The sequence below is a fragment of the Amphiprion ocellaris genome, chromosome 15 (genome assembly GCF_022539595.1).
Source record: "Amphiprion ocellaris isolate individual 3 ecotype Okinawa chromosome 15, ASM2253959v1, whole genome shotgun sequence".
NCBI classification, from domain to species: Eukaryota; Metazoa; Chordata; class Actinopteri; family Pomacentridae; genus Amphiprion; species Amphiprion ocellaris.
The window spans coordinates 11010183-11026450 of NC_072780.1; the positions used below are offsets into that span (position 1 = coordinate 11010183).

Below are 16268 nucleotides of genomic sequence, written 5' to 3' on the forward strand. Positions count from 1 at the left end.
TGGGGGCGCGCAGCCCAGCCCACTTTGTCTCGATTGGGCAACAGCAGCTGTGGGCTTGATAACGCAGCTTTTTTCCCCTCCTTTACTCTTTCCAGCGGTTGCATGATGAGGAAGCTGACTCTCGTGGCTAAAAATCTCTAAAACTCAACTCCCAATTTTTTTTATCTCTGGTAACATACATTTTTGCATTTCTGATTTTTTAAAATATGGAGTTGTTTTGCCAAAAGGGCACTGAAAAAACTACTTAACTGAATGTATAGCCTATTAGATTTAATTTTTCTGTAACTTCCCTTTGTGTGCATGGTCACAGTGTCATCATTACACTTTCTGGAGTCACATTAGACACTTTCATGTTTGTCAAACAGGGTGTGGACAAGGATCCTGGCATGCTGTTGTCTTTTACACGCCACTCCACTCTGTGGACTATAACATCGAGCATTTGCACAATCTTGATATCAGCTTACAGTTTGAAGATGTGTTTAAACTGTGGCTGTACGAGGCTGAGGACTAGGAATGCGGCCAGGCCTCCAACCTTGATTTGAGGCCAAGAGGAGATAAGTCTGTACAAAGGGAAGCCCTTCCCTCTCCTTGGATCACACTGGCCGCCTTTCCTTGATAGCACAATTCTATTGTCTAATCAAAGCTAGCTGGTCCCGCAGAGGCAGTAATCAATACCACAGGAGAGGCAGTTTGTTTCTGTGGGAGCAGCTGTACAGATGTTCTTGAAGGGGAAGCATGAAAGGCCTCTTATCTGACAGAAACTTCAAACCAATGTCTAATCTGAAGTACGTGCTGAGTGCTCTCCTGGGTGGTTCTGTTGGTTGAACTCCTTTTTACCAGCAAATATTGCATGCCGTCAGTGCTTGTGTAAATGAGCAAACTCTTCTTAAGCCTGTCCCTACAGTGCAGGGGTCCTCATGGAAATTTTCCACACCTGCAAGAGTGTGACTGTTACACTGTGAATCTGCCAATAAGTGCTAGTATTGGCAATGAGTGTGTGAAAGGTCCTTGTCAGGATACAATAGCTGCACTGTGGTCTTGTAATGTGAGGCCCTCAATAAGAACCCACAGACAATAGCCGCATTGGAAGGGAAAAATATAACCACTATGCTAATTTCAGGTCAGTTACTTAGATTGCAAAGATGTGAGCAATACGGGTGGACACAAGTCAAACAAAATATGCATTACATTATTTCTGTATATATGGTGAGCATCTCTCTTTCTATTTGTGCGTGCGTGGCTTTCTTTTTTACTTCATGTCCAACTATCTCTACGAAACAATGGCAACATTCGCAAGTCTGCCAGTTGCAAGAGATTTAGTGCAGCATATGTGGGTCGTGGAGTGTCTCAATACTTGATAACACCAGTGGACTTTCACCTGGCCGTTCACGGTGTCAGTGGGGGCAGCTGGCAGCCTCTACAAAGCATGTAAAACAGGAGTAGAGCTTCTCAGGTGTCGGCTGCAGCGTCTCATATATCTGCAGGCTTTAGACTTGTCATAAACTGGGGGTTTATAAGAAGAATATGAAAGAAATACTTGTTATAGTTGTATTTTCGCTCCTCTCACCATCTTAATCGAACACTGATTATGTATTAATCTGATTGTATGCTATTATTTTGTCAGTCTTAGTGTGCGGGTTTCATTTTGTATTCTGTAAAATATAAAGGAATTGTGTCAAATCAACTTATCTTTTCTAGGTTTCTTATAAATAAATATGTGACTTTTGCTCACTTCTAGTCAATTGAACCTAAAACATTTAAGTTTCACCAAACAAGTTTGTCTGACGATGTGACTACTTGATCCAACTCGGTCAGTTTTACACTTTTACAGCTCATTAGATGAACTTACACTAATAATTCAACTAAAGTGCAGTTAATCAGATGGTTGTGGCAGCGAGGGAACTTATGCTTGAGCTCAACATGATTTACAGTGTAGCGTGTTAAGCAAAGAGGAATAAATACAGTATAAGGACACAGCATGTAAGGCATAAATAGAGTGGCTAAAACAGGCATATCTTGCATGTGACATTGACATTTTCTAGGAACACAGAGCACATTATATCCTTATTTCTCATTCCCTTCTTTCCTCTTGTTAGTTCTCCTTGTATAATGCAGGAGGCCAATAATATACAACCAGTAGCACGACAAGATAAAGTCGTCTCATGCCCTCTGGATCTTCTATCTGTTGTATCATAAGGGGTCAGCAGGTCAAACAGAGCCGAAAACAAAACAGCGAAGAGAGAATATGTCGCGCTGAAAGTCAAAGCTCATCCTGACATCATTATTAAAAATAACATGACTGCAGTGTGTTTCCTGACACGTTTCATCCTCAGGTTTAGTCAAAACACACGCCCTTCCCAGGTTCTTTGTGTCGGCCGTAACCGAGAGCCGCAATGATGCAATAGAGTTGTAACAGGAATGGGTGATTCAGACACACATGACAGGGAATGTGGCTGTAGGTCACGTAGTAAAGGGTTTGTAATGGGATGTAAATTTGTGTTCAGCGCAGAATATATCTACACGATGTTTCCGGTGAGGAGCAGCACATCGGTTCAGTTGTGATATTCTGAGGGTCTGCGGACTCCAGTGGTAAATCTTTACAAACTTTCAGTAAAATTAACAAAAAAAAGTTGAAAAGTTAACTTTCTGAAGTTACCAGCGATCTCCAGGTAAATCATTAGAGGAAATAGTCCAGCGTTAAATATGCTTGCTGAGAGTTAAATGAAAAGATCTCGTCAATGCACCACATATGAGGTTTCTGGTTTAGTGCAAAGACGGATAACATGGGGAAATAACTGGCCTAGTTTTGTCCAAAGGTTCCAAAATCCACACCTAAACATGCAAACCAACACGTTATTTCTTATTAGATAAATATCCTAGAGAGGGATCTTTTGACTGACACCAGTGTGTTTTATGAATTGGTGCATCATAATTACAAGCTTCTTATTTGTTAACAAACAAACCATAGACTTTTATTAGGCCGTAACTTTATCAGCAGTGCTGGTTTCAGGTCTCGGTTCAGAAATTTCCCTTCAGCCTGACCTGTATTCAATATCGATTGTCTCAATAAGGTGCAGCAACTGCTATGATAAGACTGTTCTCTGTTCTCTTGATGTTGATAAGCTTGTTACTGAGTGACTAACCATGCTGGGTAAATGTTACTGATATGGAAGAGTCATCACAGAAAAGCCTTAATAACATTGTTTGCAGGTCTGTGAGCCTCTGGGGGCCAAAGATCCAACTAACTGGGCACCTACAAGAGCTTTTACTAATCACTACATGTCTGTAGAAGATGTAGAAGATAAAAACTCTGCATGTGCATGACAAAATCGACTTTCTTGTTACTACGGTTGACATTTTCTTAATAAATGCAGTTCAGAGTCATGTACTAGAAATGTTAACCACACTGACAGTCAGCTGACACGTCCTCAAAGGGGTTACACAAACAAGTCTGTGTAATTATTAAAGACTGTATCTTAACAGGGAATCAGCAACCTGTGGCGGTTTCTATTAAAGGCAAAAGCACAAGACTAGTAGCAAATTAAAGTTTGCTCCTTTGCGTAACATGCTTCCTGACTGATTAAGTAGAAATTATGTACAGTGCTCTTTGAAGAACCAGTGTTTAGGATTTAAGTGGGTTCATTAGCAGAAATGGTATTCATTACTGTGTTTTCTTTTTTGTATAATTATATGTAACTACAAATTGTTGGGGGGTTTTTGTTAGCTTAGAATGAGCAGTTCCTGTCTAAATAGGGAGGTGGTCCCACATGGAGCCCCACCATGTTCCTACAGAGTCCCTTTGGTGCTGTTACATCAGAGCCTTCCTCTTTGTATCAAATGTTCCTCCTCCACTGACATTTTCAAGAAAAACCCAAAGATGTACATGTTTCTGATGAGTTTTGGCTATGTTTAATTTCATTCTATTTTACTTTTGTTTTAAATTTAAATTTTACTTTAACCTGTTTTGATGTTTTGCACATCATTTTGTGGCTACCTATCTGGTAAGATGCACAGCAGTTGACCCAAAGCAACTCAGGCCATTTTAAACATGCTATATAAATACATTTGATCTGATATAAAGTCAGAGCTTCTGTTATTTTTGCCACTCGTTTGGAAACCCGTTCTCATCACATGCTGCCATATTGCCAACGCCGCTCTCACAAGGTGTCCTTTGGCATCAATGCTATGTCAATATTCAATGCCAACTGATGCATAGATGTTTTACCAGTTTAACACAGACTCAAGAGCAAGTTGGAGGGGTGAGTTCAGGACAGGACATTCACCAATGAGACTGAGGTTTGTGTTCTGTGTCATACTGCTATTCTTATTTTCACTCTGTGTTTGGTTAAGTTTAGGCACCATAAATACTTAGGAAGGATCACAGTTTGGGTTAAAATACACTCTTTCATAACTGAAACCGTGTCACAAGGTGAACTTCTTGCTGCCTTAAAAGGAGTGACACCAGCAGACGACGTTAGACTATGGACTCCTGGTTTTCTGATGTTCACAGATGTTTGTAGGTCTGTCAGAATAACCTGCAAGTTTAAAAATGACTCTGAAAAGTAAACAGTGGATTCAAATGGTACAACAAAGGGTCCTAACGCTAAAGGGATAGCTGGAACTTCACTGAGAGATGCCACTACATCCTACATGTGGGTCTCTTAAGGGCAATCCTAACTTCAGTCAATCATTAAGGGGAAGAAAAAAAAGGAAATAGCTGAGCTGAGCACATTGTAAGAAACAAACATTGAGTGGACTTCAGGGAATCTTTAATCCTCTCAGAGCCACAGCCACCGTTCGTCTTGTTCCCCATCACGGCTCTAATATCTTTATCACCAGCACGAAGCTTAGACAGTATGAACATGCCAAGGCACAGTGGGTACCGATGACACAGCTAAACAAAGACATAGTAGCACTCCCAGCGAGTTTGTACACCGTGCACGTGAATCACAGCAGCACAAGCTTAGGACTGGTGCGACCAAATAATCCCTCTGAGACTCTTCCAGTCTGTTACCTCGCTGCCCTTCCACATTTGGTACCTTTCGTGAATGTGGAAATCCCACCTAATTTCAAAGCTGTTTTTCCTTCGTTCGGGCCTGGCAGCAGGAACACATTCCAGCAACAGCAGGTCAGATAAAGTAGGAAAGTGGAAACTGCACCTAACCAGCCTCTGTTTTGATTCCGGAGTGAAATAATGTGAGGTCAGGATGACAGGACGTTAGCTGGCGGGTCACACTGCACCCCGTTAGATTCATGGATGTGGAGTAATGACCATTCCACAGCACCACACTCAGTTCCTTCCCTCTGCGGAGCCTGATGGCAGGACAAAAACACCCATTAAGGGGGTGGTGTGTGTCCTGTGACATACCGAGGGAAGACTGTGATAACAGCCCCTGCTGAGTCACAGGTGGGATTCTGTTTTTACTCGGCCTCTCTGCAGGAAAATTAGCTGACTTTAAACAGGGGACACAGCTGTTTGGATTACTGAGCTGTGGTTAAGGGGGTGTCAGACGAAGCAGTGTATGCAGTTGGTGAGAGCAGAAATCAGTAGGCAAAGTGTAACACAATGGGAATAAGTGGAAAACACAGACTCAGACAGACATTGGAAATCTCCTTTGAGCCACAAGAAACTATTTTTTTTCACTTTCTCTCCAAGAACGAGATAAAAATATGGATGCAACTCAATCAGTACGAACCTACCGCTAGCATTAGCTCAACACAAAGAGTGTGAAAGTGGTGAAACTGTTCAAAGGTAACTAAATCCACCCACTGGCGCCTTTATGGCTCAGTAATCTAGTCTTGTAGGGCAGCAAACGGAAACTTAAGAAAACAGTCTGGCACATAAACTGCAAAATTACAACCTGGTGTTTTTATAGTTCTTGTAAGGAATAAACAAATAAATCAAAACATTGTTATTTTTGTAGCTCATATGAAACAACGTCCAAGGTCCTTTTAAAAAGAGAAACAAGATTAGTGTCAAAAATTAACCAAACAAGTTTAAATATTATAGATAAGAGCCAATAATGTTCATTCTATAATTTTACCTGATATATTTAAATGTAAAGTTTAAGATCCTACAATGTTATTTATTACAAAAATGTACTGTTTAAGTATTTAAGGTTGGCACCTACAATTTTATTTTCTGCTTGGTTGATTTTTTGGTTTTTACCTTCTAACAGCTTGGTATTTGAGCAAATCCATGCATTTCCCAAAATGCCAACCCACTTTGAAAGACATCTGAGAGGTGATACAGAGGACAGACAAATGGTGATGAAAGAAACTGTGTGTGAGGGATGTTTTGACGGACCACAAAGTTACAAATTCCGTCACGACCACAGAAGATTTAGGACTGAGTAACCAAACAGCAGTGCAAGAAGCAGCGATATTCTACCATCATTTCAAATCAATGATTGACAATTTGTTTTGAGAATAAACACAAAATTGGAGCACCGTATCATTACCTGCTGTCTGAGTTTTTGTTAATAGTTAAGAATGAGCGGCTGACCCAAATAGCCGAGCTGTTAATGATTCCTCATTAACCTTATGGCGAGGATAAACAAACATCACCCCACCAAAGCAGGTAATAAAATCTCACTATCATTGCTATAAACCAAAGGTCACTTCTACACTGCCTAAGGACCAACCCTTTCTCACTACCAATGATAACATGTATTTAAAAGATGGTATGATGATGAATGGAAGCCCTTCTCAAAAAAGGGGCTAAAGTTTCTCCTACTACACTGCAAAAATGGTAAAATTCTGGCTGTGATTGATAGAACACTACCGTAAAATCACAGTAAAACATTTTCTTCATTTATGGTAAAGAAATGTATTGATGCTGTTGATTTTATGGTTGAAAATGTGCTTCATTCCATATTTTACTGTAAAAAAAAAAGTTTTAAGCTTTAGAAATTTTAGTTTTACTTGAAAATTTACATGAAAATGCCAAGTAAAATAAAGTTTGTGTGACCTTTTATAAATGTTACAGCATTGCTCCATGATCAGCACAACAGTTGGTGTATTTAACATTTAATATGTGCATCTTTAGCATGATATATATGCAAAAATTGCAGTTATAGCTGTCATAAATATTAAAGCATATGTCCAAAAGTACATTAATTTGTAAAAACTGTATTTTTTTTACATGAAATAAATGCAAAAATCACTGTGTTACTTGTGAAAAATATTACATGTTTCCATCATCAGTACAACTGTTAAAACTAGTTTTCTTTTCAAGAAATAAATGCAAAAATTACAGTTTTGATGTTTTACATACTATGGCAACAGTAGGAAAATGTATTTTTTCCAAGAGAAAAAAATGTGAAAAATACAGCTTTCTCCTGATTGCCTTATTTACGGTGATTTAGTGTCATATGAACAAACAGTTTTAAAGTTTACAGACTTTTACCGTCATGGTATGACAGTAAGATTTATGAAGATTTTTTACAGTGTAGAATGCCCCTTGTAATTTCCCATCCTTTGCGGCCCTTAAAACGATAAATCAAAGTTAAAAACTGGTGTGAAATCAGTTATTTAACAGCTATGCTTTCCTTTTTGTCATAATCCCTGTTTATGTATGAAAAAATATCTTCAGATAGTTTCAGCTCAACTCACTTTTTTCCAAGCAAGAACACAGGTTTATTCATTCTGTGTAATGCTGTTGCAAATAGTGTTTCTATGTTTAGACACAGAAACTTCAGTGAGGCTGGAAGTATTTATCTGTCACTTCAATCATGCGTTAGAGCACTTGAAAATAATATTATACAGTTGATCAAAAAATGTTGGCAAATGATTTTACTGATTATTTTTTGTATGGATCACATGGTTGTAGTTAAATAAACTAGCATTCTATCATGATTTCTTTTGCTAGAAATACAGGCAGCAGATTTGCTCTGATTACTGTTATTAGTTATATTTAGAGTTTTATGTTATGCGATTTTGTGATTGTGATTCCAGCTGTGTAAATCATCATAAATAAGATTAAGGCACACAGTTTTAACTATCCTGCTCACAATGTGAAAACAGGATGACGTTATTTTGCCTAGAGCACAGTGGTTCACATTTTATATTCATTTCACTCTGAAATACCTTGAGAATTATGCAATAATCAGTTTAATCTCAGAGACTGTTGGATTGGACTAAGCCTCCAGTGTGTCAAAATCCTAATAATGCTTCTCTCTGAAATTAAATCCACTCATAAATACCCCCAATTCTTGCAATTTATTATGTTCTGCAGAGTTCAATAAAGGTAAATGGTTAAGGAAAATGGAAAGTGAAATGAATAGAAAAGTACCACATATTACTTCTCATGTGCTATACCAAAGTAAAAGTACTTTATATATATACACCATGTACACTACCGTTCAAAAGTTTGGGGTCACCCAGGCAACTTCATGTTTTCCATGAAAACTCACACTTTTATTCATGTGCTAACATAACTGCACAAAGGGTTTTCTAATCATCAATTAGCCTTTCAGCATCATTAGCTAACACAATGTAGCATTAGAACACAGGAGTAATGGTTGCTGGAAATGTTCCTCTGTACCTCTATGGAGATATTCCATTAAAAATCAGCCGTTTCCAGCTAGAATAGTCATTTACCGAATTAACAATGTCTAGATTGGATTTCTGATTAATTTAAAGTCATCTTCATTGGAAAAAAGACTCCTTTTCTATCAAAAATAAGGAAATTTCAAAGTATATATATATATATATCATCTATTCTTTTAACTTTCATTTTAAACAGCTACAACAAAAGCAAGTTCAGCATTACAGTTGAGCTTCCAAAAGTTTCAGCTTATTCATTCATTCTGTGTAATGCTACCTTCAGAGGCTGTTGGAAATATTGCTTGTACGTGTAGACATAAATTCAATGAGACTGGAAGTATTTGTCTGTCACTCCAATCATATGTTAGAGCCCTTGAAAATAATATGATGCAGTTCATTAAAAATGTCGACAGATGATTTTGATGATAGTAAAAGTCTGATCTGTGCACTAAAGTCAGAAATTTATTCCCACGCGGTTGTAGTTAAATAAGTTATCACCGTATCGTGATTTCTTTCGCTAGAATTACAGACAGCAGATATTAAAGTGCAGCAGTTGTTTCTTTTCCGTGCAGCTCCTGAACGCATCACCGCTCGCCAGGCTGAATGAACGTCTGTAATGATGACACAGGAGTTTGAGCTGACAGCAGCTGTGGGCGGCGCAGGGCGGGACCCGGGACGAGCAAGACGAGTGGGACGTGACTGGCCCGATTGTTGTTTGTTGTGAGCGGATGTCTGCGTGGTGCATGTTCAGTGAATCCTCTTATGTCAGAGCTCGGTTTCAGGTGGACTAATTAGAATGCGCTGTACGTTTAAGAAGAATTAACGCTACCTGTTGTAGGGCACACCTGTAGGCCTGTAATATTCCAATCAGAGCGTACGTTTCCTATAGTTTGAAGTATTTCTAATTAATTATACCCATCGACTTATTTATGAAGCAGATTTTCACAGCTGTATTCTGTTCTTTTATTCAACCATGCTGCTACATTCATATACAACACCTCTCTTAATGTCAGTCCAGTATTTTTATTTGTTTTTCTGTATCTCAGGATATTCTATTTTTAATTATATTTGATCCTATTTTAACTACAACATGCCTGCTGCTACTATTCTTATATTGTTGCTACTGCTGCTCTACTGGCCTTTTGAATTGATCCCAGGGGACAAATAAAGTTTTTTTGAATAGAACTGAACAAGGCAATTCAAAGTGCTTTGCAGAAGAACATAAAAAGGTATCAAGACAAAGTGTAAAACAGTGTTTAAAATAGACATTAAAAAGAGGTAAACAGAGATGATCAAAGTACGATCAAATGCAAAGTAAATGTTACAGTGCAGCTGAAGCGTTTATTTAAGAGTGCAAATTTATGCTGCATTGTTCGTTATGGACAACCCATATAACCAGTTTACAGATTTAACTCTATTGTGCTGGTATCTGATGCATTAAAATTGCAAAAGGAACCATTATTTAACAAAAAACAATGCAACAAGGGTCACTGGGGTGCATGATGAGCTATAAAAAACAACTTTTGCATGGTGCATTTTGCTGATAAACCTCATCTATTTTAACTTGCACATCTACTATTATTCGCTATAGCAATGCAAAGGATGACAAAGTGAGACATTAATTCACAATGACAGTAGGATATTTGTGCTGCGCTCCAGAGACTTCACTGTCCGGGGGGAGGAAATGGGTGTTTCGGGGCTAATATTAGCGCGTTTGTCCCCAGTGCAGCAGGCTGTTGTCTCCTGGCCTACATGTAAACAAGCTGCAGAATGACTGTCTTGTCTAGAGATTAGCTTGAATCGCACGCAAACACCCACAGACGTCGGGTCACGCTGAGAGGCAAAGGCCACTCTGCTGCAACTGTAACAAATCATCAAAACAAATCAGAATATTTAATGGTGAGTGTGCATTTGCTGGGCTTATGTGCAAATACTGTAGACTGATATGGAAAAAACACACACACACACATACGTACAGAAATGCTCGTGGACGGGATGAGGTCAGGAAATCTGTGACACTAATGGCAATGTGCAGACCTTTACAGCAAATACTAGAGCACAATGCAGCGTTCAGGGGATTAATGCTTGAACCAGTTTACTTAATCAGTAAATACAAACCAGCAAGTTAATCCTAAACAGTACACAGACAGACAAGCTTAGTTTCCTCTGATTGTGCAATTAAAGGAAATCTTGTCACTCTAATCTCCTGGGATCATTTTTCAACTCCTGTGTGAAAGTTTTTGCCTCTCGCAGTAGAATGTGGGTTTTTGTAAACAATCAAAAGAAAGTTGTTTGTGTCCTTGGCTAAGACAAATTGTGTCCCAGGCCTTACAAAATGTGTAAATTGCACAAACTGAGGATTGAGTGGGAGAAGAAAGAAACTGAGAGGCAGTGAAGAAAATGAAAAAGAGATGTTTTTTTGTCTCCTGAGTCACATGCTCAGCAGCTCAGTCTGACTGCCAGCCTCTCTCTCTCTCTCTCTGAGTGTAATCTCTGTAGCCCAGTCAACAGAGGGAGGGAGGGAGGGGGAAAAAAAACATGGAGGACAGGAGGGATGTGTCGCAATCTAGGTCGTCCACCAGTAATCCCACATGGTGGAAGTATGTTGTGGGTGCGCAGTGCCAAATGCTGAGCTCACCCAACTCCTCTTCCTTTGCCTTCTATCTGCTAAATTCTTGCCTCATGACAAACCTCCCTCAGTTTGCCCTCAGCTCACATGCTCTGATGTTATCTGCGAGACATTCCTGACTTTGATAAGTGCTATTAAGTAGGAGGTATAAGAATGTAGACTTGAACTCTTAATCAACCAATCTCTCCGTCTTTTAAATTTTGATCACTTTGTAACTCAAAAAGTGCTGCAAAGCCACTGAAACAAAGCCGAAGTCATATATTTTCCCCATGATGTGGGTTGGAAATTGGAAAATATGGATCCAATTTATTGCCTCTAGGCTGAATCTCACAACATTTTTTGAGCTGATGGGTTCAAATGTGAGTGGGATTTGGACAAATTTTGATTTGATCTTGTGGTTTGATGTCTTTTTTTCCAACAAATACATGAAGCTAGATGTAAAACATACAACTTTTAATCATATTATAGGCATTTAACATAGCTATATGTTAGAAGACATATTGTGTGTGAATTTCCACACTCTAGACAGACGAAAAAATACTAATTTCAGGGGTTTTTTATGCAAAAAATCTAAAGAACCAGTCCTGTTAATTTGCAGGGTGAAGCTTTATGCGTCATTATTTTTCTTCAGAATTGGTCTCTGGTTTGAACATGTATGGCTGAATAACTACAATATTACAATTTGCCAGAGTGTAGCATAGAGTACAGTGTTGTAGCAGATTTGTAGGGAAGCTGGTGTGCTTCAGCTGCAGCAAATGGGGGTGGATCGATGAAGAAAGAGGTGAAGAATTTTTAGATCCATACTTTCTAATGGCAAAGTTGCAAATGAGCCACTTAAAGGCAGGAAAAGATGAGTTTAATGGGGGAAAACAAATCATCTAAATACATAATTCCAATACACAGAGAGGAGTTTTTAGGGTTTAAAATCTGTTTTTTTTTTTTACATAATCTCTGGTATTTTCCACACAATTCAGTCTCTCCTCACCACTTCCCACCATTTGTCTAGTGTTGACTGAGCGGGTCATAAATTACCACCTGTCCTGTCTGTGTTTATGACTTCTCAGTGACCTAACAGCAGGATGTGGTGATAGAGAGAGAGGGACACTCTTTATGCTCAGCCTCTTTCACATGAATTGTATGCAGTTAAGTGTTTGCTCGATGTGAAACTGTTTGAGAACAACGTTCAAGCGTCCACTGTGCAAGCACAAGATAATGTGCTTTTTTTGCATAATCCCTGACTCTTGGCCTTTGGAGCCTAAGTCTGACACGTGAACGGTTAAACTAATGCAACTCCATCCTATATAGTCCTGTTTGAAAGGTGCACAAATGTAGTGTTGCGGTTCAGAAATACATCCTTTCATTCTGTGCTTTTTGAGCTTACTGACCTGTTTTTCATGCTTCAAAAGGTCTGTTTCCTGCTATTAGTAGACTATCAGCTGTCAGTGTACCTCAGACAAGGTAGTCAGATATGCTGCAAATAGAAAAGCAAACAGCGGCATGTTTGTTCAGCTCAGCCTCGCCACTGTGGTCAGTCAACTTAGTATTATGTCACCTACTACATGGGTGACTGGGGCCTCAGGGAACAAGGTTTAAAGCTCAAAAGGTACATTTTGAGCCCCTTCAACAAGGGCAACCAGTTCACATGTTTGCATGTTTCTAGATGAGAACTTTATGGAACATAAGAGTCTTTACACACCTTTACATGGCATGACCTACATTTTCAGGTGAGATTAGTGTCTCTGTCCCGCTGTGACCTCATTGTTCATTAGCATATGGAAGGTACTAAAATAGACAAGATGTCACAATAATAACAACAATAATAATAGGAACAAAATGATATAGTATATCTCAATAAAACAAAGACAGATAAGAAGATTATGTAGGAAAAAAACAGTTTTATTTGTGCTGCCATGTTTGACACAAATGTTGACAGTTTCAAGTTTGTAGTACTTTACTGCCCTCTTGTGGTCAGACCACTCTGACCTTAAGTACAACATAAAAATATATATACAAAATGTATAGAACACGCCAAAAAAAACCAACCCACAAGCCTACCAAGGTACGTCCATCTGGAGACATTAACATCTTGTATAAACTGCCACAAAATGAAGCCACAAATAAAATGAAAGACCAGACGGTGTTGGATACACATGAGGATTGTGTAGTGTGTGTCTGGTCTGAAAGGAAAATCTCTGTGAAGTGTATGCTTTTCTCAAAATCATAAAACATGTAAAAGTGCAAGGTGCAAATATGCCAAACATTTTACAGCCAGAACTGGAGAGCATCATGGGTAAATGCTGGTACAGAGTAAGTGATGTAACTGCTGTGCTGGCTGCTGAAATAAGGAGCAGCTCTGGCTCTGGTGTAGACGGGGAATGAGGCCTCACTGCACTCAGACATCCTCCTGATGGACTCAGCAGCTCCAGCAGCAGTGGCTCCATGGTATGTGCTGCCTCCTGCTGAGCAGATGGAGGAACTTCCAGATGGAGGTTGAAGGAGGAGACGCTCCTCAGAGTCCCAGCTGAAGCTCCTCTTGATCCCAGCAGACCGGAGCTGCTGCTGCTCTGCTCTGAGGGTCACACTGGATGGAGGAGAAGCTGTGGAGGCCTGAGCAGAGGGACTGTCTCTCTTCAGGAGGGATTCGATGGAGAAAGGACTGGAGAACTTCACCTCACTTCTGACCTGGACGGCCCTGCAGGCTGCAGGTTGGTGTTCTGGCTGTCTGTTCAGCTTCTCTGTTTCCACTTTGGAGGCCAACTCAGGGAAGAGATGCATGATTCCTTTGAAGTGACGACGCACCATCTTGCCTGTGATCTGACTGTAGTCCAGTTTCCAGTAGTTTCTCTTACTGTCTTGTGCACCTGGGACCACTGGAATCTAGAAAATGAACATATTAAAGTTAAGATTCAATTGACAATACATTATTTGCTCTATTTGTTTATTGAAACCTTTGGAATAAATGCTCACCTTGACAAAGCATTTGTTGGTTGATAAACAGACTCTGATGTTGTTCTCCACAGATTGTCTGTCTTCACAAATTAGTGGCGCCATCTTGTCCATCAACTGCAAAACATCAAGTTGAAGAGGTTTTAATTTTATTTTATATGCAACAATTTATGTTGCATATAAAAGGTTAATTATAGTCAGTGCCTGGGTTGTTTTGTACCTGAGCAAAAGTGAGCATCTTGCATGGAGCATCCTGGAGAATAACAGCGATCTTAGCCAGGTAGGTGGTGCTCTTGTTGAAGAAAGTTCTCTGAGGCTGGTCAAAGGAGATCAGAGGAGCTCCAAAGTTCTCTGTCCTGTTGTGCATCTTGTTATCCAAAGTCCAACACGAAGTAACACAATCACAACCTCAGTGAGAGCTGAAGTGGACCTGAAGTGGTCAGTGCTCTGCATATAAGTCCTGATGGAACAATGGGACATCAGAGGGTGTGCACTGCAGGTTAATGAGCACCTTTTCATAACATGATGGCCCATCAGTACTGGAGGTGGAGCCAGAGGTCACAACAATAATCCGAAAAGCGATCCGCAAGTCTAAAAAAATGTGCTCATGTCTGATATTTTCTTCTCTTTTCTTATATCTTAACTTTTTTTAAAAGTCAGTGCAAAAACAACATCATTAAATACAAATATCTAATTATATCAATCAAATCAGCCTTTAGGTTGGATAAAATAAGATGAAACTTTCTTAAACCTGAAGGAAACTCTTGAAAGAGGGATTAGAGATGTATTTCTGAGGATGTGTAGCTTGCCGTACTACAAAAACAGGGGAAATATACACAAAAATTGAGCTAAAATGTTTCAAAAAAAAAACAAAAACTAAAGCCACTGCTTGACAGTTCAAATCTTGCCATAAACAACCTTTATGTGTGTTTTGCTGTAACCTTTTCAAGAAATATTTATATATCAGAATTTGATATAAATTTTACACAAAAATTTCAACAAAATTGAAAGAAATTATGGTCGGTTAGATAGAGATGTCAGGAGGTGAACTGATTAACTTTCTCAGTCAGCTCTTTATTTTCAAAAATAGATTTAAGGGAATGAAAATAGGAAGAGTTTAAATCTCTAGAAGTTTATATGCTGGACTTCAGTCATTATCACATGCACTTTAGAATATGTTTTATCTTGCATCTAGATCAAAATGATTTCTTAAGCTGATGTAAGAGACAACATAACAGGATTTTGGCACCTTAAAGGCTTGTCTGATAATACAGAGTGCACAGCTGTGTGTTGGCTGACATTCCAATGGGCATTTTACATATTGCTTATCGCTCCATTAAAGTCAAACCTGCTGCCTTTTGTCCCGCATAATGGAAAAGGTCATTTGCATCAGTGATCCTTATTTAGATTTATCAACACATTACCTGTGCTCTAAGCTTTATGCAAAAACCCTTTAGAATTTCTCTCAAATGGACGATTATCACTTTGACCAAGAACTAGACCAGCTGGTTTCTTTTAACTTGGAGTGTGCTGCTCAGCTGCTCTGGGGTCTGATCCAAGAAGTTGTTTAAAAAAAAAGTTTAATCTGGATCAGAATGATCTGAGTTTGGAAACTCCATGTTTTGCTATCCAGGATCAGGCAATCCAGCTTAATTTTGTGCCAAAAAAAAGAACATCGGCCTGGATCACACTGATCCAGATACAAACTTGATTACCAAATCTGGATCAGCAGTGATCTGCTCTAAATGGTGTTACTTCTCCCAGTGAAGGCAACTAGCGACAAAAGAAGAGAGGTAAACAGCCAGCATGGGGTCACTTCAAATGATTTTATTTGAAAAGACAGAAAACAGCACAATATCATTCCAGTTAGTCCTCTCATCTGACTCACTACAAATTTCATGATACATTTTCCACAAATGCACTATGAATATTTTCAGTGTTTGTTTTGAATTGCAAAAAGACAAAATGCCTAATAGTTAATAAAATAAAGAACGTTCAGAATTCTGTACTGAAAATTTGCATAATGTCTACTGTATTTAATCACTGTCATTGTAAAACAAAACAAGGGCAAAACAGAAATAAATATACATGTATTACGTGATTCAAATGCTGTTCTGTCTGATCAATTTAAAATGTTTTTAGGAAC

General features: G+C 39.0%; 1 protein-coding gene across 1 annotated transcript; it reads right to left on the bottom strand.

Annotated features, from left to right (window-relative positions):
* Nucleotides 1-13438: 13438 nt before the first annotated feature.
* On the bottom strand, nt 13439-14489 carry si:rp71-45k5.2 (uncharacterized protein LOC560783 homolog). The gene is made up of 3 exons (XM_035951821.2): nt 14343-14489; nt 14144-14239; nt 13439-14053 (listed from the first exon to the last, which is right to left on the bottom strand). Exons 1-3 carry the CDS (start codon nt 14487-14489, stop codon nt 13439-13441), a joined length of 858 nt encoding a protein of 285 aa, XP_035807714.2.
* Between the last annotated feature and the right edge of the window lie 1779 nt (nt 14490-16268).

Excerpts from the sequence above, each read along its gene's own strand:
- si:rp71-45k5.2 (XM_035951821.2), bottom strand. The coding sequence starts at position 14,489 with ATGCACAACAGGACAGAGAACTTTGGAGCTCCTCTGATCTCCTTTGAC. Across the intron at positions 14,240-14,342 it reads AGATGCTCACTTTTGCTCAG|TTGATGGACAAGATGGCGCC; the intron begins GTACAAAACAAC and ends GATGTTTTGCAG. Across the intron at positions 14,054-14,143 it reads CCAACAAATGCTTTGTCAAG|ATTCCAGTGGTCCCAGGTGC; the intron begins GTGAGCATTTAT and ends TTCATTTTCTAG.